This window comes from Mus pahari, chromosome 18 (assembly GCF_900095145.1).
Source record: "Mus pahari chromosome 18, PAHARI_EIJ_v1.1, whole genome shotgun sequence".
Lineage (NCBI taxonomy): Eukaryota > Metazoa > Chordata > Mammalia > Rodentia > Muridae > Mus > Mus pahari.
The window spans coordinates 11,446,980-11,473,977 of record NC_034607.1 but is presented as its reverse complement, the minus strand read 5'-3'; the positions used below and the strand labels follow the sequence as shown (position 1 = coordinate 11,473,977).

Sequence of the window (26,998 nt, the reverse complement as noted above, 5' to 3'; positions counted from 1 at the left end):
TTTTGCTATCCTAGGTTTTTTGTTATTCCAGATGAATTTGCAAATCGCCCTTTCTAACTTGGTGAAGCTTGAGTTGGAATTTTGATGGGGATTGCATTGAATCTGTAGATTGCTTTCGGCAACATAGCTGTTCTTACTATATTGATCCTGCCAATCCATGAGCATGGGAGATCTTTCCATCTTCTGAGATCTTCTTTGATTTCTTTCTTCAGAGGCTTGAAGTTCTTATCATACAGATCTTTCACTTCCTTAGTTAGAGTCACATCAAGGTATTTTATATTATTTGTTAATATTGTGAAGGGTGTTGTTTCCCTAATTTCTTTCTCAGCCTGTTTATCCTTTGTGTAGAGAAAGGCCACTGATTCGTTTGAGTTAATTTTATATCCAGCTACTGCACTGAAGCTGTTTTTCAGGTTTAGGAGTTCTCTCGTTGAATTTTTAGGGTCACTTATATATAGGGTCATATCATCTGCAAATAGTGATATTTTGACTTCTTCCTTTACAATTTGTATCCCCTTGATCTCCTTTTGTTGTCGAATTGCTCTGGCTAGGACTTCAAGTACAATATTGAATAGGTAGGGAGAAAGTGGCAGTCTTGTCTAGCCCCTGATTTTAGTAGAATTGCTTCAAGTTTCTCTCCATTTAATTTGATGTTTGCTATTGTTTGCTGTATATTGCTTTTATTATGTTTAGGTATGGGCCTGGAATTCCTGATCTTTCCAAGACTTTTATCATGAATAGGCATTGGATTTTGTCAAATGCTTTCTCAGCATCTAACGAGATGATCATGTGGTTTTTGGAGAGAGAGGTGAGAGCAAATATCTGTTCATACCAGATAGGTACTGGGTAACAGATCAAAGGGATGACCCAAAGTAGATCTGCCATAGTAAAATAGTGAGTTTGTATGAGTTTGTTTATATAGTGGATTACATTGATGGATTTCCGTATATTAAACCATCCCTGCATCCCTGGAATGAAGCCTACTTGATCATGATGGATGATTGTTTTGATGTGTTCTTGGATTCAGTTTTTGAGAATTTTATGAGTATTTTTGCATTGATATTCATAAGGAAAATTGGTCTGAAGTTTTTCATGGCCACTATGCCTCAAGATCTCCATGTCAAGGTCCAGGCCAAAAGCCAGTGTCTTCCAGCTGCAAGATCTGAATCACAGGTGTGCCCTCCATTTCTAGACTGTAGTTCATTCCAGATGTAGTCAAGTTAGCAACCAGGAATAGCCACCACAGAAACATAGCAGGCATAGGAGGCTCAGTAAACTACAAGATTCACCAGGCCCCTCTCCAAGGTTATACAAGCATTAATGCCAGGTGAGAGAAGACCCCAGGGGAGGTGAGTGTGTGAGATGTGCATGCAAGTCAGGCAGGAGCTGCATGGGTGAAGTCTTTCATGAACAGTCATTCATGCTGGGGTGGGCCTTCTGGTGAATCAATCAACTGCCTTTGAGTCAGCCAGGTTCCTGTAAGTAACTTTGATAAACTCACTATTTTACCATGGCAAATGTGGTTGGGGGTTATCCCTTTGATCTGTTTGTTGCCCACTACTCTATCTGGTATGAATAGATATTTGCTCTCACCTCTCTAAGAAGTGTCAGTTGGTTAAGAGCAAAGCCTCGATCAGCAAAGACCCTTGGATGCTTAGAAGATTCTAGACTGTTGTAGAAGGTGCTCAGTCTCAGGAGCATCCGGAGGCCACAGAGGCCACGGATTTGTTCTCTGGGCTTGTTCTGTCTGGCAAGAAATTAGTCTGGAAAGTCCAGGCTTACCAGCAACGTATAACAACAATTATTTTAACAAAAACCCTCCCCATCTGATGTAGCACGCTAGGCTTTTCCTGCCCAGCTGCTTCTTCTTCAGGAAGGTGACCTTGTCAGGAAGGGGACCTTGTCTCAGCCATGCTTTACTTGTGCATTTCTGGAATTCCCAAAAGGCTCTGCCCGGACTTCAAAGGAAAACAATTTCTGGTATTCCATAGCTGATACTCATTATAATGTTTGCACACATTTTGCGTTCTGTTTTGTTTTGTTTTTTTTTTGTTTGTTTGCTTGTTTTAAGAAAAACGATTTTGCTTAAGCTGTCCACCTGCTCCAATCATCAGCTTTAACTCCAAATAATAATTTTCTTATTTCTGCACATTCCAATCTCTACCCTACTCACAAAAGCTTAACACCGCTCAACAGACTACAAACAAGGGGCTCTTGGTCCCAGAGATGCCAAGGGAAATACACCCTTTGCAAAGGAGTCGGGGAGAACAGTGTGAGTGTGGTGTATTAGTTTGACAACTCGACACAACTAGGGTCATCTGAAAGGAGGGGGCCTCCACTGATAAAATGCTCCCGTCAGACTGACTTGTGGGCAAGTCTGTGGGGAGTGCTCAGCCCACTGCTGATGGTGGCACCGCTGGGCAGAAGGTCCTGGGTGGTATAAGAAAGCAAACCGAGTAAGCCACTGGGGGAAATAGTAAGCCGTTTCTCCATAGCCTTTCCATCAGCTCTTGCCTCCAGGTCCCTGCCTTGATCTGCCCTAGCTCCCTTCAGTGATCCACAGGAAGCTATAACATGTGATAAACCCTTTCTTCCCCATGCTGGTTTGGTCAGTGTCTTAGAGTTATATTGCTGTGAAGAGACCCCATGACCATGGCAACTCTTATACGGGGAGCATTTCATTGGGGCTGGCTTATAGGTTCAGAGGTTTAGTCCTTTATGGTCATGGGGGGGGGGGAAGCATGATGGCATGCAGGCAGACATGGTGCTGGAGAGGGAGCTGGATTGGCATGCAGCAGGAAAGACTGTGAACCATTAATGCTGGTTTAAGCCTCTGAGATATCATAGCCCACTCCAACAAAGCCACGCCTACTCCATCAAAGCCACAGGTCCTAACAATGCCCCTTCCTATGGGGGCCATTTTCATCCAAACCACACAGCTTGATCACAACCACAGAGAAGCAGGCTAGGACAGTGAGTACCCGCTTAGGGCCCACCCAGATGGTGGCAGTGAAAGCCAGCCTTTACCACACTGAGAGTCCAGTTGTCAACAAGAGGCTGGGCAGAACAGCGCTGATAACCTTGGAATTGCATGCCAGTTTCTGGAAGTAGTGGGTTTAATGCCTCCAGTTAGCTACTGACTAGCTGACATGGATATCTTCAATGCATGTCCCTTAAATATCTAAAATGGCTATTTGAGGAGCCAAGCTTCCTTTCCATTACATAACCCCTGTGAAGCCTGGAAATCAACCATACAGTGACAGTGTGTGTGTGTGTGTGTGTGTGTGTGTGTGTGTGTGTGTGTGTTGTGTGTGTGTGTGTGTGTGTGCGTACATGCGTGCACATACGTGCTTATGAGTGTATGTGTGTATGTTACAGGAACATATGTGTATGCAGGTATGCAGGCCAAAGGAGAATATAGGGTATCCTGTTCTTACTCTGTACCTTATTTCTGTGAGACAAAAATCTCTTAGGGAACCTAGAGATCACCAGTAAATCTCAAGAATGCCCCACCTCAACCACCTTGGCCCTTAGATCTCTCTGGAGCTCTAGGTACCTGGCCACACTCAATTTTGACACTGTGGCTGGGGATTCAAACTCTCATCCTCACCCCTGTTCCACAAGCACTCTTACCCATTGAGCCATCTCCTCAGCCCCCGTGGGAGATTGACAAAAAATATAATGCCAGTGAAGTAAAGAATCGAGCATATTGTCACACTGAACCTGCAGCCCCTTTCCATAGGATCTTCTCACTGGAGACTTTTAGGGTTCAACGTGAACAGGGCTTTTAAGAGGGCAAGCTTGAATACTGCATATCCTCCGGTGACTTACCCATGTTAGTTTTTTTTTCACAAACCACTAATACAATACTCATTCGATTTGAGCCACACTTAAGGTGCAAGTCACATGATTTGAGGGGTATTGTGCTAAAATCATAGCCCTAGTAAGCGTGTATGTGTAGAAGATGCCACTGCTGATTCGGGTAAAAAGATACATTTTTTTTTTCTACAAAGACGCAATAAGTTGTTCCTCTAAAGGAATTACAGCAAAGGAAAGTGTATTTGTCCCTAATAGCTCAGGTCATTTTTCTCTCTGTTCACAGTGGCAATTAAACCCCCTTAAAAATCTATCACTAATGACATTAGTCAGCCATCCTGCATGTTGCAGGATGAGTTTGGAAATATTCATATGAATAAATATGATTGAAGTGTGTGATGAATCTACTTTTTAAATATTTTACATTAGAGGTACATTTAATTAGGCTAAGCAAGAGAAACCAAGGGCGGTAAAATACCAGAAGCAGTCATAATAAATAGCACGGCTGTGACTATTAATTCCTAATTTGAACTTCCTGGAAGCCGGTGCAGGGAGGGGAAAAAAAAATGTGAGTTACATAATCCTTCCAGTGAGAAAAATACAAGTTCTTTGAAGTGAACAGGGATTTCTTGGCACTAGTTCCTGTAAGAAAACATCACATTTTGGCTGGAGAGAGGCAGCTCATAACTAAGAGCACTGTTGCTCTTGTGGAGGACCCACATGGGTTTCCAGGACCCACATGGTGGCTCTCAACCAACTGTGACCCCAAATCTAACAAATTCAACAGGCATGCACACGGTTTACAGACATGCAGGCAGATAAAACATGCACACATATAAAGTAAAATAAATGATCTCTGGAAAACATGACATGATCTCTATATGAGGAGCAATGGACACATGTGCTCTGCCACAGATGCGGGAACAGTTTCCACATGCAGTGACTGAGAGTGAGTGCCCTTAAAGCCCGGGGCTCTCCTATTAATGCACTACTTTACACTGATGCTGCAAGGGGCCTATTGGTCTTCCTTCCGGCTTCCACATCATGAACTGTCAGCTAAGTTCTTAGAAAATTCTGTCCTTCTTTAAACCAGAAACAAAGGGTCACAGACTTGTGTGGTTGGGGGAATAAAGAATGGGCAAGGATACTAACCTTGATCAAGAAGTCTGTTGCTATACTGTCTGCTCCATCCATCTCTCCCCAGTCACACTGCACGCCCATAAATGGGTGGCGGAGGTTGCACTGGAGGTCAAAGGTCAGCAACAGGCATCTTCTTCAATCACTTTCCCCTGGAGCTCAGATCCAGCAAGGCTTGGATTCCCTTTCTCTTGCTTCCCCATCCCATAGCCCTCAATCTCATCTCTCTCACCTTGTGTTCTGGGGCGAGACATGCCTGGGGTTACAGGCATGAGCTGCCCCAACCAGCTTTATGAGGATGCTGGGGCTCTGAACTCAGGTTCTCATATTTGCACAGAAAGCACTTTTTCCACTGAACCATCTACCCAGTCCCCTACGTAGAACTGTTCTGACCCCATCCATATGTGTGTGTGTGTGTGTGTGTGTGTGTGTGTGTGTGTGTGTGAACTAGAGCGTCATAGACAGTAAGTTGACCATGATGATAAAGCTGGCATGCAGAGGAGACATGTTCCACCTGCTTTTGGATCTAAAGACCTATTCTTGGTTCTCCGCTTCCCATGAGGCCCACACCCTGTCCAGAAAACCATGACACGGAACATGATTGATTTTCCTACAGCTCTCCGGCACCAGGCCTTCCCATTGGACCACAAGACTAGGGTATCCTACAAAGCTGGGTACTCTGCAGAAATCATCTCTCAGGGGCCTGCAAGATAGCTCAGCAGACAATGGTACTTTGTTAAGATAATCTAATATCCCATTTTTCCTTTCTCAGTGCTGCTTCCAGAATGATAATTCACATTAAATATTTATTAATAAACACCTAGACCATATACTTTGGCTAATCCCTGACTAGCTTGCAACTTATTTAACCTATTTAAACTATTCTATGTCCACCATTTGGTTAGTTACCTCTCCTTCAGTCCCAGCCACTTTCTTCCTTCTCATCTTCTCAGCATCTCCCTCGGTGTCTCTCCAAGTTCGTCTCCTCAGTCCGTTTCCCCATCTCATTTCTCCCTGCATCGATCTTTTTATCTCCAGAATCCCCTCTCTTCCTGCCAGTGTCCCACCGCCTATTTCCTGCCTCAGCTCATTGACGGTCGGCTTTTTTATTGACAGGTGATGTTTATAAAATGATTCTCTCTACAGTGCCTACCGACAAATCTGGCGATGCCAAACCTGAGTTTGGTATCTAGGAACCCATATGGGGAAAGGAGAGAATCAACTCCCACAAGTTGTCCTCTGACCTCCACATGTACAGGGAATGCACACGCTCACAGATCACATGATAGCAAAAGGCTTGACATTCAAGCCCGTTTATATCATAGCCATTCTAACCTTTGAACTGCATATCAGGCCTGCATGAGGGCTACCCTGGTGAAGGTTTGTTCTTTCTTTCTATTTGTTGGGGGAGGAGGAATATTGAGACAGGGTTTTACTACATATCCTAAGCTGGTCTGGAACTCATGGCAATCTTCCTGCTTCAGCCTCCTTAGCAGAGTATTATAGCTCTTAGTTAAAGTTCCTGACTTTCTTTGATAATCTCTAGGTGGGGTCTGGAGGAATAAAATGGAGGCCAGAGAGAAGGGCTCCAAGAAGGGCAGAGGGAAGCCCAACTATCTTCAGCTCCTGAGAGCAAGGAAAAGAACAGCAAAGAAGCTCGCCCTCCCATCCCACCCCCTGGGCTGCATCGCCAACCCTGCCTCTTACAAAACCGGTTCTCTTTGATGAGGTAACTCGAGAATTCATCTTCCAATCGGTGGGTCTCTCAAAAACTGGCTGGTGAATAATTCATCCATTCTGTGTCTCTTGTGTACTTCTCAGAATATCTTGATCTCAGAAAAAGGAGAAAATGAAATAATGTATGCTGTCCACCCACTAGCCCATCTTGTCCTTGGCTCTGCGTAGCAGGCTCATAGCCTAGAGGACAGGGTCCACCTTTACCAAGTCCCATTCCTCACCCTAGGAAGTGTACTCTCAACTATGTCACCCATAGAGGCACCCTTTAATGGATGACAGAATGGGCCTCGAGGTAGATCTCATACAAAAACCATGAAGGAGACAGCAAGTACTGTCATTTTAATGAACACACGAACAAACGAATAAGCCAAACACTGTGGTAGTCTGGAGGTAAGGGCTCCATATCCTTTAACGTCATCACAAGCTAAATGGAACACAGCGGCCATTTCCCCAAAAGTCAGCACAAATCCATGCTTACCTACATTTTGGCACAAAACCAAAGTGGCCTCAATTCTGTTGCCGTAAGGCTTAGTTCTTTCCACTACCACCATTATACGTGAGGTGTTATAAGTAGATTGCTAGTCTCTTGGGCTTCAGGGGGGCGTCACTCAGTACCACAGAGAAGCAAGATACTAAATATGACTCAGGAATATTCTAGTCTCTTCCATAAAGGTTAAGGTTGCAGGGAAGGTCTTGTACTAGCTTTCAAATCTGCCCCACACTGGGCCTCTCATCTGGCAGGTGTCCTCTGAGTGATTAGCAGACTCATTAGATTCCCAAGCACCATCCAGAGGTTAAAGCAAACAGGACTCCATGCTGAGGACAATAACACCCTCTGTCCTAGCAAAGTTTAAATGGCCTTGAAACTAAACAAACCACTGTCAATAAATGTCACTCTTACCCGCTAAGAAAATAAACGCAAGGCTAAAGAGGGAAAGTCCTTAAGAGTCTCTTGAACATATTCTGAGGGGTTTGTCCCTCATCGAGGAGGAGCTTGTCCCTCATTTGCCCCACTATTCGAAGATGACACTTGGCTGCTAATCTCAACTCCAGCCTCTGTAGTTCACAGGATTCCCATTTTCCAGGGGTTCTTTGTGTGAGTTTTCTACCAGCCTGAAGTCCTCTCCATTACAGGTTTTTCTAGATCCTTTCCAGTGATGCCTGTGCACATACTGGTCCTCCCTTGGAGGGATTTTTGCCAGCTCACGTGTTCAAGATCCTCTAAAGGTTTTACTCAGATGGCCTTAATGAGTCAGAGTTAACGTAGAAATTTCAAACACTTTATAAATATGTTTGCACCCTTGCATTTGGCTTGAGTCTTGCTTGCTGGTGGATGGCCTGAGTTCTGCCCTACATCATTCATTTGAAGATCCCATGCCGATAGAGCTAAGTAAGTCTCTTGAACCCGTTTTCAAGAGTTGAGTTTAGAGATGGGAAGGCATGGGGAGCCCCAAACTGGACTTGGAGAGTAAGAGACCGTTTTCAAATCTTTCCTGTATCTCTAAATGGTCAGTGGATGCTGGAGAATGGAGCTGTGTCTTTGGTCACTATTTTAACTGCATGTTCAGTTCAACACTGGATAAACACCCGAGTGTATCAGCAAAAGGGGAGTGGCTGAATATACAAAAAAAAAAAAAAAAAAAAACTCAAATTTCATCTGCTTTTGAAGACTTCTGTTTGAAGATGAAAATGAGAATGATATGTTAGTGACGTATCCAAGTGTTTTATGAAATAATATAATTTATGATATTATATTAATAACTTGTGATATGATATAAATGGCATGGAGCAATAACTATCTACTTTTGGACCATAAGGATCTCCTGTGGATCCATACTAGGCCGTCAGTCAGGAGCTTTTTACAAAGAAAGGCTGGCAACAACATGAGGAAGATTAAGTCAAGGCCAGAGTCAGAAAAAAACTGTACTTACTCTCAGAAGGAGACAGGAGACTCACTACAAATTAGGATCTGGCTTGAGGTCACCCACATACATAGTATCCATGTCCAGGGGTTCATATTGCCTTCAACAGACCCTTTATTTCTGACAAGCATAACCCCACGGTCCTGTCATCAGGCCAGTACCCTCTAACCAAGCATCTATCAGTCCCTATAGCCCCAGGTTCTAGGTTTGCTCCTGTAGCTCCAAGCTCCATAAGACCCAAAGCCCCAGCCTAAACCTACAGATTCAGGGTCTGGACCTGCTACAGCAAACTCTATTGTTGAGTTCGCCTCTCTAGACTCTAGCAGCACGGACAACCTCCAGTTCCGGTCTTCCCGGCAGAAAACAAGTTATAAATCCTTTTCCTTGAAAAGACAGCCCTGCATGTTTAACATCCAGGATTTCCTTAGTGCCTTAGGACCTTTGTGCTCTCGGCATGTTAGGAGGTACCCATGTGGGTGCTGGAAAATGAACCACTGCCCTCTGCAAGAGCATCAAGAGCTCTTAGCCACTGAGCCACCTCTGTAGCCTGATAGGTTTGTCTTTATATCTTACAGCTCTTCAATCTACTGTCTGAACTCTTTGGGCCTTGGCATGTTTGGTATTCAAATTTGGGGACATAGATATTTAATACAGTGCTACCTGTTATGTAATGGCGACCTCCTTGTAATTATAAACAAGAAGGCTGCTGCAGAGAAAAAGCATGAATATTCACACGGAAAGAGAGTCACCTCTGTTCTGCTCAGATTTAAATGGAATTGGGTCAAATGAAGCTGGGTTTTAAAATGAGTTGCGAAAACCCTTGGGTTTTAGAGTTTTTTTTTTTTTTTTTTTTTTTTTTTTCCCATAGCCTAGAACTGTAGACATGGGGCAATAGAGTGCACCTCTACACAAGGTATTATGTTCCCATGCTGCCCTCATAACCAACGTGGAAGCCTATCTAACCTGTAGACATGAAAAGAGCAATAAATCAGATGGAATCTTGGATGGTTCGTTAGTATAGCTTCATCATGTCTGCTGTATCAGTCTGGACCATTATTTGCTCAAAGAGAAGCAAGTGGATCACAGCATTCAAGCTGAATGAACACTTTCAATATTAGGATCCCTCTGGCTTCCCAGAGTGCATTGAGATGGTCTATTCCTAAGAAGCACACACACACACACACACACACACACACACACACACACACACACACACACAAGAAGAGACATGGGACTGGAGAGATTGTTCAGTGGTTAGGAACCCACACTGTTCCTGTATGACCCCAAGTTCAGTCCCCAGCATCCCCTATATGCACTGGGGGCTCACAACTGCCTGTAGCTCCAGTTCCAGGGTGTCTGGCTCCCTCTTCTGACCCTCCCTCCCACAAACACATGCAAACACAATCAAACATAAAAAATGTTTTTAAAATGAAAACATGTAGAGCTATGCCTCTAAGCTCATGCCCATGGGGCTAGAATCCATTTGAAATAATAACTGGTAGCAATAGAAATGCTTCTTATTTTTTTAAAAAAAAATTGCATGAGCCGATGAACATGGTAGAAAGTCTGTAGGATATTCTTTGGATCTGGCACCATCACAGTCTCTACTACTTACTGCTTGTTGGCTTGTCTTGAATTGATCTCTCCAAGTAGGCAGTGAATTCAAGAAGTTTATGTGTATCTTATTCATCATTGTACCCAGAGCTAACTACCATACCATGCCGGGAGGCAGTATTACTTAGTAAACATTAGTGCGTGGACTCTAGCAGGTGGCAGGCTACATCCTAACTCAGTCACTAGTAGCTGTGAAGTCATGGTGAACTGCATCTCAATGGTTTTGTCTGATAATGAGGATAATGATACCATCAACCTAGATAGACTCATTTATTCTACAACAAACCCTCTAGTCCCAGTAGCCTGTCAACACCCTTATTGTGTTATTGTGTTTGTTTGGTCTTACTGTATTTTTTTTGTTCATTATAGGTTGGTAAGAATCCTTCTTTCTCTGTTATTATCCACACTCTGACATCCAAATGGCTTAAGCAGACATTGGATAACAAAATGCAAGGTTCCCAAGCTGCATATAGAATATGTTTATCAAAGTCCAACATCAAGAGTTAAATGATTGGTCTAGAAACGACACAAGTCAGTTCTGCTTACACAGGAGACCAAACAGCTCAGCAAGTTCAAAGCAATAGAATCGTGCCACCTGCTTAGGAGGTAGACAGGCAGAAAGAGCCTACTCTAGGAGGTTCAGTGTTTATAAAACACTTGTAAAATCACCTGGCATCTCAGAACATGGCTGATATAGACATTGTTGTTATTATCATTATCAATATTAAATTAAATAGATGTATATGCTTTAAAGGCCATAATGAGGTCACCTTGATGCCTTCTCCTTACTTAGTTGACTTTAGATAAATATTCTATAGCAGTTCTTTTCCATTAAAGGTCCTATCATGCAAGACTCCACAGTCCAGTGGGATCTAGAAAGGCCAACAAGGACCAGCCACACTAGAAGGAAATGAACCCCAGTAACTTTTGGGTATTGGATGTTTTGAAGAGTTCAGTTCTAAATGAGTTTCACATAAAAATATTTATACTTCAGGCTGTATCATGCAAACAGCAAGCTGCGCTTGTTGGTTTCGGGTGCCAGTTTTCTCCAGCTCTGGTTATCCTTTGTGTTATATAAACAGTACACAACCATCTGGCCCACAACAAGCCATGCTGAAGACCGGGCTCACTCATCGCCAAAGCATCAAATCAAAACATGAGCTTCCTGAATTCTGCCTGACTGAAAATCGGAGCGAATGCCAAAGCTTTCACAATGCTGTTCATAACATGTGCATCAGGTGATAAAGCAGAGATTGTTAAAAGGATGGCAGAAATGTGCATAGGAGAATACTTCAGCAGAAACAAACATGTCTGCACCGTGCCTGATGCCACGGTCTATAATACAAGCAAGCCAATTCAGTATTTCGTGACTTGCTTTGCAAAAGACAGGGTCCTAAGAAAGGCATCTCAGATGCATGGAAACATGGAGAAGAGACTGTTGAAAGACTACTTACTCATAAAAGGAAGCAGAAGTCTGATGTTTTTATCCAGCCAAGACTTAAAATGAATATATTACAATAATTGTAACAACAAGCTGAAATCAAAAACACCAATATCCAAATACCATGATTCTAAAGCAGACTATGACCAAAGGAAAATAACCCAGCCATGATGTCATGATCATCAGGTCTATTACCACCTACACACAGGAACCATAGAAATGAGCACCATCTCTCTGCTAAAATCCCAGGTTACAAAACGTGTCGTCCCCAACACAATTCAAAAACGATCGTCTGCAGCAGCCTTACTCATCGGAAAACACAGAGGACCAATAATGCTTTCTGTTTCCTTTCTCTCAGTCTAAAATTACCCCCCCGCCATATCCCCCCATTCTCTAACAAAATATCCAAACGCTCCATCCTTTGGAAAAGGTGACCATGATCAGACTTTGTGTCTCATATCTCTGAAATCTGGACCCTGTGGAAATAACATTCTTGTAGAATAAGATATAAATATCTTGAGTAAGATCATGGAAAAGCTGGTAGAGGCCTCGAGACAGATGAAGAGCATGTACTATTCTTCCAGCAGACATGAGTTCAGTTTCCAGCACCTATGTTGGGTGGCGTGTAATTCTGGCTCCAATGACTTTAATACTCTCTTCTGGCACATATGTAGATAATCAGGCTCATATGCATATGTAAAAATGATTATTTTAATTCAAAAAGATAATTGAAACACCAGATGACCGTGTTAGGTTCCTGTTGCTGCACAACAAATATCAGCAAGCAACTTGCAAAGAGACAAAAGGGTAGTTGGGGTTCACAAGTTGCACAACCCATGATCCTTTGAGCCTGTGGTGGGGCAACACATCATGGCAGAACAGAGTCATTAGCCTCGTGGTTGGTCTACAACAGACCTGGGGACCACTACGTACTGGAAAGGAAGCCTCCCAATTACCTAAAGGGTTGTTGGTACGCTTTGCCTCTTAAAGGTTCCATACCCTCTACATCGCCACTTTAGGGAGTAAAGCCTTCAACACATGTGCCTCAGAGGGACATTTATGATGCAAATACTAGCCAAGTCACAGGGGATACTGTTTATGTATCATAAGACTGCATATATTACGTTACATACATCTATAGCATGTGTTATATATAGATATGCACATTGTGTATGATGATGCAGTTACTGGCCACTTGTAAAAGGAACGAGAGAGATGATTCAGCAGGGAAAGGCACTTGCCCCCAATGACAACTTGAGTTCAATAACTGAAGACCACATGATTGAAGGAGAATTAACTCCTGTAAACTGTCCTCTGACTTCCACATACACAAACACACACACACACACACACACACACACACATATATATATATATATATATAGTATTAATTTTTAAAAGTTCACCTCCTTGGCTATAAATCTCAATCATGTGATATTGGTTTCATCTTACTGTATCATATTTATCAATTGTATTATCAAATTATTTCAAGACTCAATTCTATCTCATACTGTTACACAACAACTTTGAGATAATTCTATCTCATACTGTTACACAACAACTTTAAGATAAACTAATTGAAGATAGCTTGCAACCCATTTTTCAATCACAACTCAGAAGATCCACACAGACATGAGCCAGTCTTCCCAGAAATGCCTGCCCTTAGGCCTTTATTCTTCAGGGTTCAAAATTTAAGCTCAGCAGCTCAGCCAGTCTTGAACTGCACATGTGCACCTATTTTCTCCAGCACATCCCTTCCTGGAGGGAAGACTGCTAAGATTCAGGAAGTTCTAAAAAGAAGTTCATGAAGACTCAGAGAATTCTAAGAGGAAGCAATCAAGACTCAGGAAAAACAACTCAGACTTCCCAGGAAATCCCTAAAATCCACTGTTTGCAGAAAGCCACTCCCTTCCTAAGGGTATGTGAGTATGGAGGACTACTGAGGAGCTGAGACACGCTCCTACTTATCAAGCTTCATACAGTCATGCAGTGTGCTCCAGGGTTCTGGCTTTCCTGAGCTGCACCCATGCTGATGTAACTTTCAGTGCAGCTGCCTTTGGGTCATTTTGACCCCTGTAATTTACCCCTTACCCACACTCCTTTAAGTAGGTCTCATAAACCCAATTAGTTCACCAAGACAGAATTGTTACTTTGATATGTCATCAGTTCCCTGTCGCAGGGGTGAATTTGTTCACATATCTCCAGGACACAATTGCACTTCTAAAAATATCAGTACCTTCCTAGGTACCTATTGTTTCAACTGACTGCTAGTATTTAATCATGAAAGAATAGAAGCTTCCACTAAGCCTCCAAGGAGAGTCCTCTTCACTGTGACGTTCGGATAAATGGAAGGCACAAGAAAATGGAGAGCCTTATTTTGTAGTTCATGGCAAGTAAATGTCAGAGCAAATGATGCACCCTGAATAAATGATAATCTGTTTTATAATCTGCTTTCTAATCCAAGAACAAAATCCCTATTTCTTCATGGCATGTACTACTTTCTTGCTTTAAATAGCTTGTTAATCATGGGCCTGAAGCTTCTAATCACAGATAATTCATTGCACTTCAAGCTATTTTCAGCCCGCAGTTTCAATTGTTCAAGGCCAAAGCAATATTGCTATATGGTGTCTTTAAATGGGTTGAAATGATATCTCCCATACACAAACAACGCTCATTTCTCTCTCCATGGCTCATTAAGAACAATCACAAAAGAAAAAAATCAATACAACTCAGAAACCAAATTTCCAATCAGTTGTGCTCAGTCAACAATGTCTGGACTTTAGAAATCGAAAGAGCCAACCTTTACAAAATGGCAAATCAGAAAGTGTTCACATCTCATACAAAGCCACATGCTTTAGTTTAGGGGGGGGGGGGATTACAGTTTCCCTTAGAAAAGAGCAACGATTACAGCATGGTGTAGTAGTAAATATTTATAAGTCAGCATCCACATCTATGCAGGACGGTTGTACCCGTCTAGGTATCCCACTTAAAAGATCTGCAATCTGCAATAAACTCAAGAAGGATCCCCAGATGGAATATTTACTGTGATTTCCAGGAACATTTTCACTGTCACAAGTTGGCTTCTTAAAATGAGCAACTAGAAAACACTTCATCAAATGCAACTTTGTTTCACAATCATATCAAAGTCCCATTGTTGGTGAGCAGTATAGCACAATATAACAACCACGACCAAGGTACACGTGAGCAGAAAAAAAAAAACACCTTAGGATGGCCAGCTAGCTCTCCTCTGACCATCCCAGAATCATCATCACATTGAAGAAAGGGTGGGGGTAACATTTTAGCAGAATGAGAAGAAAGAAAACGTGCAGGGGTTTTAAACATCTGCCTCTTAGCTCAGGTAGTGCCTCTTATAGTTCAGATTCTGAATACCACTTCTGTAAGCTAGACCTACAAGCCAGCGATGGCTGGGTTCCACTCCACCTTATCCATAAATAGCCAGGCACATCTCCACCCCAGTGGCTACCTGATACTGGCCAGGTCTTTTTTTCCTGATCCTGATCATCAAGGCCCCAAAGCAGAATAAAATAAACACATCTAAAAACTTCCCAAAGATCCACATCAAATGAGAAGAAGAGACGCTCGTCACATCTCCCCAACACTTCAGAATATGTGTGTGTGTGTGTGTCTTACCTTGCTCTCCTCTTCTTCAAACACAGACTGGTGAACATTGCAGGCGAACAGTGAGTTGGGGAGATCACTGAAGTCAGTGAGTGCTTGGAAGGCCTCTTCAGCAAAACACTGAGTAACAGCCCAGCCTCTGTCTATGCAGCAGAGGAAGAAAAGTCCCCCGTCTTCCGGGATGGATGCCCGCTGCCCCAGGCTCCTCATTCCAATGAAGTAGGCGTCTCCCCTCATCCCTGAAGAGGCAAAGACAGATGTGTGTGTGTGTAGAAGTCAAACAAAATTCTTAAAACTCTTGTTTGTGGACCCCAGTTCTGGGCACCCAAAATTAAACTGATTAGAAGAAGCGTTCATTAAGACCACAAGTAACTCCTGAGCTCCAGCTGTTGTTCTAAGTGATCTGTATGTAGCAAGCGCATACACGCTCCCAACAGGCCAGAGGTCAAATTGGATGTCTCCTTTAGTTGCTCTCTAAATTCTTTTTTTTTTTTTTTTTGAAACAGGATTTCTTAGTGACTCTGAAGGCGGTTGATTCAGGAAGAATGGCTGGCCAATGAGCATTAGGGCTCCACCTGCCAACCCATTTACCCCCAAGTGGGGGGTACATTATATATCCCTCCACTCTTGCCTTTTTCTGTGAGTGCTAGGACCCCAAACTCAGACGCTTGCGCTTACAAAGCAAGCCCTTTGCTGATTGAGCCATCTCCCTTGCCCACACATGAACTCATTTTTAAACTTCTCGCAATGGTCCATGAGCTCAGTATCAATATTATCCTCATTCGATCAGGTAAGTACTTCTATTAGGCTAATGACAGACTGGAAGGCTAAGACCGAAAATAATAAAGTGTAAAGCCAGAATTGACTTTCCTGTGCCTGGAGGATAAAGCAGATCAAAGCTGGTAGATCTCATTATCCCCTGAATCTTCAGTTCGTTAACTCTGACATAGAACAGCTCAGGCACAATGGCAACATGCATGCATGTGTGAGCACACGGAGAGAAACACATACACGTGCCAGTGACGCTCCTTCTGCTCCTTTGGATTACGTCTGTAAAGAACTGTAAACCAGGCCCGTATTTTGAAAATCAGTATGACCTGAGCCAATCTATAGAATGCAAATGTCCCTCCCAGTAACCCCAATGAAGCTTTCCAGAAAGATCCTCTCAACACTGCTTCCTGACCTCTTACATATCTTTTACATAGCTAAAAGTACTTCCCGCATTAACACTGGCATGTGGTTCCATGGACTTGGTCAGTATTCCCACATGTCTGCTTTTTTTCCCTTTGTATCTATTTTTATGACTTTAAACCTCTTCCACTTAAATTCCAATGGATAGTGACTCAGAAGGTAGGAACCATGGTTCACAGTCAGCCTCTGGGCAGTTCTAACAGGCCTGCTGATTTGCTATAGTAAGCCCCCCTTCTCTTTCAAGCCAGCAGTGCATCCTTTCATGGGTAAAGAAGAGAAAGTAGCAGCGACCATGGGCTTAACTCCGCCCTCCTGAGATTTGGTAAGATACGATTTGTGTGTGTTTGCCTCTTTTGAGCCTGAAATAACATGTGATGAGGTTTGTATGTCCATTTCTGTTACAGAAACCCTGGTGGGAGTTTGGTTAAGTGTGATGGGCCCGGGGAGTGGTGCTATTAGAAGGTGTGGCCTTGTTGGAGTAAGTGTGTCACGGTGGGTGTGGGCTTTAAGACCCTCATCCTAGCCGCCTGGAAGCCAGTCTTCTGCTGAGAGCCTTCAGATGAAGATGTAGAACTCTCAGCTCCTCCTGCACCATGCCTGCCTGGAGGCTGCCATGTTCCTGCATTGATAATAATGGACCGAACCTCTGAACCTGTAAGCCCCAATTAAATGTTGTCCTTTATATAAGAATTGCCTTGGTCATGGTATCCGCTCACCGCAGTCGAACTCTAAGACAGTTAAACAACACTTGATGGCAACGCTGCATTACATAAGAAATTTGAGACAGAAGTAAAAAAAAAAAAAATCAGTAACTTGGGTGGGTGAGATGGCTCAGCAAGTAAAGGCATTTTCTGCTGAGTCAGATGAGAGTAAAGGCATTTTCTGCTGAGTCAAATGATCTGAGTTTGATCCCTGAGACTCAAATGATGGAGGGGAAAGCCACCCCCCCACACACACACACACACAAGTTGTCCTCTAACATCCAGTTCTGTGCTGTGGCATACAGGTAGGCCACCCCCACACACACACACACACACTCTTAAAATGAACAAATAAAATGTAATACATTTTTAAAAATTAACTAACTTGGTAATGAGTCCCATGATAAAATCTCTATATCTATGACAAACAAAAATATAATACTATTAATTTTGTATTTTAAAGTTTTCAGATATGCAGTGAGTAGTTAGAGCAAAAAAAACGTTTATGCACTTTCTTTCAGATATGCACTTTCTGTAGTTAGAGCAAAAAATGCTTATTTTAAATAGAGATATAAAATACCTTTAGGCTTAGAGTATTCTATAATCCAGCTCTATAGTTCTAAATGGAAAAATGAGTATTTTTAATTCAAAGAAAAAAAATATCTAAACATCAATATGAAGAAAATCTCACAGCTCGAGAACTCATATTTGTTATATTGTTATTCCAGATGTTTTTCACATGATATGTGCAGTTGTTATTTTTAATCCCACTAAAGTACTATTTTCATAACAAACAATATTTGCTAAGAATATCAGAATAGTACTACTTTTATTAAAGGGGTATAGGAAGACTAAAATCTCGTTAGAATCCAGGAACCTGGGACACAGATTACTGCCAGGCCTTCTTAGTCGCAAATTTTCAACTGAACCAAACAGGTTCCCAAACTTTGTCAGATGAATTCTGAGCCTCATTCAATTTTTTTTGTTTTTTTTTTTTTGTTTTTTTGTTTTTTTTGTTTTTTCGAGACAGGGTTTCTCTGTATAGCCTTGGTTGTCCTGGAACTCACTTTGTAGACCAGGCTGGCCTCGAATTCAGAAATCCGCCTGCCTCTGCCTCCCGAATGCTGGGATTAAAGGCGTGCGTCACCATTTTTACTTTGCCAAGGAAAAGTAAGATTCATGGCTGAACAAATTAACTCATTCACAACTCCTTTCCCTGTATGGGAATAGCTTGCACTTCCGTCTAAGCTGTGCATGTAAGCTGTGCATGCCAATCTCCCTGAGACTTTATTTTAAGCGCCTTACTTTGAATAAAGACTTCAAGAGACAAGGCCCTTTGGTGAGCAACCTCCACTACTTGACTGGAGAAAGACTTCAGAAGTCAGAGCTTTGAACACAGGAACCCTAATCACCCCGATTTCTCCTTCCATCCCATTAAGTGACTCACTTCATTTGCTGGAGAAGGCAAAGGATGGTTCATCATGGTTATTCTTGTAACCCGAGAGCAAAAACACCCTGCTGCTTCCTTCCAGACAATTAGGAGAGTCTCACCTTCTCCTGTTCCCTCTGCCCTTTATGAAAAGATAAACAGCCACGTACATCCCTCAGCTAACCTCTCCCACTTCCTACCCAATTCTTTCTTGCTGGAGAAGGCAGACTGAAACACTCAGTTTTATGCCTCTTCTGTTCTTCTCAGTTTTCCTCGAGGTCCCGCCCACACCGCCTAGGTCCAACCCCTGCCCAGCCGCTCCATTTGCTCCATTTCCTTTTGAGTGGCAGATCAGAAAGGAAAGCGCTTCAGGTCCCATTCAGTGTGAGCCTAAGTCCGGAGTCTACAGCGGGCTTGGTGCCCTAGTTGCGCTCTGCAGAGCTGACCCTGGTACTTCAAGTGGGGAAGACTTAGCTCATCCTCCACACCCAACAGGTGAATCCACCCAAGGAAACAATAAAAGCTAACACGGAGTTGGTGAGAAAGCCTGATTTCCTTTGACTAAACCTTTCTTTGACTTTCATCTAACTATCTTCTCATTTCATGCTTCACACCGAACTCCTGTGCAGTCCTCCCTGGGAATACGCACTCTACAACTTGTCTCTCCACTGCGCATGTGCTCACCCCCCTCTGCATACTCCTCCTCGAATCTGCTAGTGTCTTGTGGCTTCAAGCTGACCAAATCATATAGAAATAGCTGTTCTCCGAATACATACTTGTCTTTATCCCTTATAGAAAATCGTGCTAGGTCAGCAAGATGACTTGGTAGGTGGGGATTCTTGCCATGCAGATATGAGGGTGTGAGTTCAGTCTCCAAAACTCAAGTAAACAGTGACAAAGAGAACTGAGGACTCCACAAATTTAACCTTGGCATCCACAGGAACAGAGAGACAGAGAGACAGACAGACGGACCGAGACAGACAGACAGAGACAGAGAGAGAGACAGACAGANGAGAGAGAGAGAGAGAGAGAGAGAGAGAGAGAGAAAGGGAAGGAGTAGTGGGGTGGGGAGGGGAGGGGAGGGGAGAGAACTAAAAGCTGAAAACATTTACAGAGCTAGCAACACTCCCTTTCATTGGGCCTGATGACCCTGCTGTGTAAAATTTGGTTACACACATAGAAAGGAAATGCAATTTCTATGAATGTCTGAATTCTGGCTTGATTAATTGTAATTTTTTAAAGCAGAAATACTTTATTTCTAAATACTCAGAAGTTTATAGACTGCTTTGTACTTCCTAAATTTAACATAAAAGTATTTTCTAAAGTTAATTCCCCTATCTTTTAACTTTATCATTCCTTGTACTTCATTATACTTCTATTCATTAAATATTAATGAATAACAATTCTTTCTCCCTGGCTTTCTCCCCTCCCACTCCATCAGCTGTCAGCAGGAAGCTACCTAAGCGGACCTGCTCTTGGGGTGACTGCCATGATGTCAGAACATGGTCCCGGAATGAGTCTTGAGACGAGGACTCAGAATGCTTGTGAGAGAACGCCAAGAAAAGAGTCTCGGGACCTCAGCTTCTCCAGGACGCAGAATCGTTTTCTAAATGCGGTTTTGTGTTCCTCCCAGGTGTAGCAGATAAGAAAGACTCTCCTAAGAACTCATCATTGCTTGCCACTGGAATTCAGTACCATGTTAAACACGACTCTCCAGAAAAACATGGGGTTTTGTTTTGTTTTTTTTGTTTTTTTGTTTTTTGTTTTTTGTTTTTTGCCAAAAGAGGCTTGGGTGCAGCTTGAACTCATGAGAACTTTACTCATGTGATATTTCTTAACCTTTGGAGTATATATTGCCTGTTGCTCTGAAAAGGTTGGATATTGCATGGCAAAAAGAGAAAAAAAAAATTAGGAGAGGCCAGGAACTCAAATGGAAACAAAGAGAGTCAACAAAATTAGTGAATTCACAGTGTGCTTCTATGTTATGGTAGCCTTAGAATAAGGAAAATAGAGGTTTAAGATGATCACCAACCTTGGGTGAACATAACTGCACATCAGAACAGAAAATTGTGACAATGCAAAGAACATTCTAGTAATGAAATAGTAAGCCCCATAATGTAACAGAACTTCTCTGTTGTGTTTTTTTTTTTATTATAATTTCTATTTTTTTTCATTGTACTTAAAACTATCAGGCAACTGTTGTCTACACAACATCACCTAACAAAGTGTACAAGTGTGTTGTTGTGATCGTGAAGTGTGAGGTTGGCCATCCCATGGGGCCTTTTGTTCAGATGCTCAGCTGCCCACTGCCTCTAACATTGGTACTACATCTTGGGACTTCTCCAGGCATCCTACCAGCCCTCTCCTGCAACCCACCCTTTGCTGGGACTAGAGCCTCCCTCCTCAGTGTCTCAGCCCGGACTAGCATTTCCTGAGAGTGGAGCTTAAAGACACAAAGATGAAGACAGTCCCGACGCCTGTCAAAGCCCTCAGTGTGGTACTTGCCCGTGTTCTATAACAATGAGTCCCTTTCAGGAAGGAAAAGAACAAAGAAGACAGTAATCAACTTAAAAGTCACTAGTAATACACCCATTCAAATATTTACACTAAGAACAAAAGTAATTCTTTCCTTTACTGTTTGATTTGCAAGATGCTATTTTATAAATGTAAAATAACATAAACTACTCAAAGAATTTATGTAGTGGAAAATAAAGATATCAGAATTATACTAAGAAGGGAATAAATGTAGTTTATAATCCTGTCCAAGAAAATTTTAGCTAAAAGTTTCTCTCTCTCTCTCTCTCTCTCTCTCTCTCTCTCTCTCTCTCTCTGTGTGTGTGTGTGTGTGTGTGTGTCTGTCTGTCTGTCTGTCTCTGTATCTCTGTCTTTCTGTGTATGTGTGAGAGAGACAGACAGACAGAGAGGAGAGGGGATATTCATGTGTGGAGATGCTACAATACCTTTGTGTATGTGTACATATGTACAAACAATATATAGGGGCACGTGCACACACGTATTCATGAAGCCCAGAAGTCAGCCTCAGGTGTGTTCCTCAGCTGATCTTCTGAGACAGGGTCTCTCTCTCTCTCTCTCTCTCTCTCTCTCTCTCTCTCTCTCTCTCTCTCTCTCTCAGCTAAAGCTGGCCAAATAGCAAACCAGTGAGCCCCAGAGAGCATCCTGTCTCTGTTCCTTGACTCTCAGACTGAGAGTGTGTGCTGCTGCCTCAGGGTTTTGATATTCGTGCTGAGGTTGCAGCGGAGAACACCTTACACTTCTGTGGCAAGCACTTTATGCATTGAGCTATCTTGCAATCCGCTCGTGTGTGTGTGTGTGTGTGTGTGTGTGTGTGTGTGTGTGTAAAGATTTTCTAAAAATTAGGATCATGTTCTTGGAATACAGGACTATACTAACAAAGCTAGCCAAATTACTTCTCTGGTTTTGTTTTTCTTAAGTTTTTCTTTTTCTCTGAGACAGGGTTTCACATCTTAGCTCGGGTCAACCCCAAATTCACGGTATAGCCTTGGATGTACTTGAGCTTTTAATCCTCCTGCCTCCCCGCCAAAGTGCTAGGGATTATAGGTGTGTACCATCATACTAGAAAAATGACATTAATTTTAATAGCCACATAGCCTCAGTGTTTAGGTCTGTCATAATTTATTTAGCTATTCTTCTGTTGTTTGACATTTGGGAGGCATGCATTTCCACCCATGGATCTGGCAGAGAGACACCACTATTAAAACAGTAAGCCTCCCGTGGGAGAAGTGAAGAAGTTCAAAACTTCCTTGGGAGCAGAAAACACACATTTTCAAGAATCAATTAAAAGCAAAACGAAACAAAATAAAAAAATTAAAAAAAAAAAAACAAAAACATAAAAACAACAGGAAATCCCTAAGGAACAATCCTTTGCAACAAGCAGAGCTGAAGTTTCCCTGTCAGCAGAAATACAGTCAGCAGAAATACAGGAGCATGACACTTTGGTTATCTTATAAGGTATCCAGGTGACAGTGTCTTGAAGGTCCACAAATAATATGATAATGATGGATATTTATTATTATTCTGAGGCTTATCATCAGCAAGGCAGTGACAGGGAAAAAGGTGTGTTTTGTTTTTTTGTTTTTTGTTTTTTTTTCACATACAGCTCTTAAATATACGACCATGTTCCACAGTCCAGCAACTGCCCCTGCAGGTTGCCTGTATCAATCATCCTAATGAGAGACAAGAACCACACTCTGAATATTTGATGTGAGTCCTGTTAGATCTCCTTGGCAAGGAAAGACGTTGAGAAGAAAGAAAAATTGAAATAAAAAAAAATTAATTAAATTTAAAAAAAAAAAAAAGCTGGTCTCCCACAGCAGAAATAACACCGAAATGAAGTTTATTTAAATATAACAAAGTGAGGAGCCATGAGTGTATCACGGTTGAACTGGACTCACAGTCATGCAGGGGAGAAAAAGCTGGATGATAGAAGACTCATCTTTATTTAATTTCTTTGCTCACATGTGAATGTAATAATCACGCAGGATTTAAAAAAAAAAACAGCCTTATTGCATTTTGCATTCATTGATTAAGATCAAAAAGATCAAATAGTATGCTCTCTTGCTCTTGCTCTAAATATTAGCCACCAACAAAGAAATCTGCTTAACAGGGAAGTTGAATGTAGCAGCCACCGAATACAAGCAGGGTTGTATGCGTACCCAAATAAATCCTCTCTCCCTTTACTATCTGCAGGCAAAACCATCACCCAAACCCTTCTGTATTCATTCCTAATAGAGCTTTCTGTGCTGCAATGAAATCCAGGGGGAAATTAAGAACATCCGGTTCTGTAGGATGTTGTTATGGTCATGGACTTACTCCTTTGCAGGAGATTCAAATTTCCAAATCACTGAATCCTGAACATTTGGCCCCTCTAATTATGGGTCATCTGTCCCATGAGAATGGTGTGTGTGCACACAGCCCCACTGGACTTCCGTTCTATGCAGCCCTGTACTGGGTATAGAAGTGTGGAATTAATTGGAAAGTCTTTAGGAACAGTTGAGGAGCCACCAAAGGAAAAACCGAAACTGTAAACATTCACAGAGAGGCTTAAACTAGCTTAAACATCAATCAGAATCACTTAGCCAGTGGTATCAGATGCAACCTATTTTTTTAAAAGGCTGATACTAGACTGGAGGGCTAGAAGAATGGCTCTGTGGTTAAGGGCATGCACCGTTCTTACAGGGGATGTGAGCTCAGTTCCCAGTCCTGGTTTTGGGCAACTAACTACTATCTTTAACTCCAGCTCCAAAGGATCCAGTGGAGATCTTCTGGTGTCCATGGGCAATTGAACTCACATCCACAAACCCACATACAACTAAAACTAAGTCATGTTTTTAAAAAGCTAATACCACCCCAGAGAGGGGATGGTACATCTCATCTGAGACCTCTTCATATGGAAAGAATGTCATGGCCAGGAGTAGATACTAAAATAACTTGGAAGTAGCAGATAGGGGGGACTAATGTCAAGTTAGCCAAAAGATGTTAGGTAGCAGGAGGACGGAGCATGGGAAATGAGTTGGACTAAGATTCTAACTGCCTTCAAATGCTGAAAGCAGCGACAGAGTGTGGGATGTGGTGCCAAGAGTGTAAAACACAAAGCAGAAAAAAATTTAAGTGAACACAAGAACCAAGGCTCTTTGGACATGTGTGGTTAAAACAAGGGGAACCTAGCTTGGGTCCTAGGTCTTGGTCCTAGCAATGTTTAGTGAGCCAGCCCTGTTAGCAGGTCAAGGGAGTACTCCAGAGAACAATCAATACTCTGCACTTAGTGTAAAGATGTTACCCTTTTGCCTTGTAATTTTCTCTTTGCATGATAGGAAGAAAATATATGAATAAGAGAGAGAGTGAGAGAGAGAGAGAGAGAGAGAGAGAGAGAGAGAGAGAGAGAGAGAATATCTTATCTTTAGGTTTGAAGCCTATTAAGAAGGGGTCCTTATAGCATTTAACAAAAGCCTTTTCGCTGGGTTTAAATCTTGCACTGGATCTGGGTGTGACAGCTGACACCTGTAATCCTGGTACTTGAGGGAGTGAGATAGAAGGAATGTCAGGATTTTGAGTCTAACTTTGGCTACATAGTGAGTTCCAGGTTAGCCTGAGTCTTAGAAGACCCTGACTAAGCCAAGACAAATAAAAACAAAGAATAAAACAAAAACGTTGCCCTCCTAGCACAGCGGGCAGCTTCTCACAAAACAAAATTGAAAACCAGGGACGTCCTGGGGACAGGAATGGCAGAACTGGGCAGCACGTGGAGGTAAGGCAGAAAAGGACTAGGAATTCAAAGTCATTCCAAACTGGGACCTGAGGCTGAGGCCAGCTCCCAGCTAGGAAGAATCTCTGGATGGAGAGCAGAACAAAATGGAACAACAACAAATAAACAAGCAACATTTTAGCCTGTCATACCACCTGTCTGTATTCCTGTCCTATTCAAACTAGAAAAGCAGGAATTTTTAGTACGAAAGGGATAATCTACAGAAGTAGAGAAATGAGCAAGACAAAAGCAACCCGAGCCGTGTTTTAAGTTTAAAACTTCTTTTGCCTTCCCATGCATGCATGTGATGGAGTTTGATGATTTTTCGTCCCATTAAGCTGTCTTCCCAACCCCTAACTACTTTCATATATTTATTTGTGGTTTTTGGTTGGGTTTTTTTTTTTTTTTTTGCTTTTATTTATTTATTAATTTATTTGTTTAGATTGAATTTAACTAGGGATAGCTGTTTATATGAATGTGGGTGGGGGGTAATTTACTGGAGCATAGTCAACAACATTAAATCTAAATTAATTTTTTTATTTGATAATAATGTAGAAGGACAGTAATATGAAGCCTCTTGCAGTAGATAAGAAAAACCATGCCTCGGTTCTTTGATGGGGTTAATAAGGAACAGATAGAAGTGACTGATAAATAACCAACTCCAACTTCAAGTTCAATTTTTGATTTAAAAACAAATAACTGAGTTACGGGCAACCTGTTAGTTTACAGGAACCAAAAGATGGCAACTTCCGCCTGAATATTAATGAAGAATAAGGAATGTAATGTTGCTTTAATGAACAGTAAAAAAAAGAAATTCCGATAGCTACTTTTAAGTTGATAAGGTTAAGTAAATCCATTTAAGATTTTTTTTTAAAGACTAGAAGCCAATACAAATTTTTGTAGTGCTTTAAAATAATCTCTTCAGCTCTAGAGTCAAATTTAAATTGCGTTTGAATTCTCTAACAATATGTGGGAAGTCAGTTCACTGCATGAACATCCATATATACATACTAATGACTTTATAGTTAGCCTTCACTTTCTGACCAGCCCTCTAAGTGGGATCCTTTTAATTGTCCTTTTGATACTTTAATGTCTCGCTATTCCGGGGGGGGTGGGGGGAGAAAGGACAAGACTTTTTGTTCATTTTTCCCATCTTGTGGATAGATTGAAGTATAATATTAGTAACCACAAGCTGTGCTGGAATTCTGAGATACAAAGGGGAGACGCGATGTTCTTAAGCACCACTCCCTGGAAACCCATTAGAACTCCTTCTGAAATATAATGGAATCTATTTAATTCGGTTGCAGAATTTTCACACCTGCAGAGCCGTGTGAACCTCATGCTATTCTTGATACCAGCTGGGATCAGTCCCGGAAAAAAAAAGTCAGGCGCATAAGTTTTAGCTCACAGTTTTCAAAGGCATGTGTCATCTATGTCTCCTGTCCGGATGCCTCCTGGGGCCACCATTCTTCCCTACAGCTCATACTGGACCATAATTTAATCAATTCTCCAATAGCACAGCACCTTAGGAATATTTATGAAACACACAAACCAAGCAAGCTGTCTCTGTTCGTGGGGCTGCAAAAGGCAGTCTGTGTCCTGCTCAAGTGACTCCAGAGTCCCAGGAGAAAACTCTTCAAGGGATGAAATAGTGAGCCACATTCCCAGACACAGGAGCCTGACACCACCAGTCCTCAACTCCATAATCCTGTGATTATCAGTCACACAGACAATGTCCCAAGCTCCTGGTACTTTGACTAGACTCCACCCCCACAGTTAACCTGGCAATAGCCAGGTATGCTCCTCCCCACAGTTACCCTGCAACAGCAAGGCAGTTCAGCCCACTATAAAAGGGGCTGCTTGGCCCCTCTTCTCTCTCTTAAACTCTTACCTACCTTACTTTCATCTCTTGCTCTCCTTCTCCCCCTCCCTTCTCCTCTCTCTCCATGTGACCATGGCTGGCCTCTCCTCTCCTCTCCTCTCCTCTCCTCTCCCCCCCCCCCCCCCCAGATCGCACATGGCTGGTTATCTTTTCTCCCTCTGAAGCAAGGTCAAAATCGCCTCTCTCTTCTTCTGTCTCTCCCTGTC

The 26,998-nt window shown here is 42.3% G+C and overlaps 1 protein-coding gene across 3 annotated transcripts in view; it reads right to left on the bottom strand.

Annotated features, from left to right (window-relative positions):
- Window positions 1–26,998, bottom strand: part of Rcan2 (regulator of calcineurin 2) — a 223,876-nt gene that overhangs the window by 175,316 nt on the left and 21,562 nt on the right. For all 3 annotated transcript variants that reach the window (XM_029531338.1, XM_021217711.2, XM_029531339.1), the window contains exon 2: window positions 15,319–15,545. In XM_029531338.1, the coding sequence (XP_029387198.1) occupies window positions 15,319–15,543 (225 nt within the window). In that variant the 5' untranslated portion in view covers window positions 15,544–15,545. The remainder of the gene's footprint in view (window positions 1–15,318; window positions 15,546–26,998) is intronic.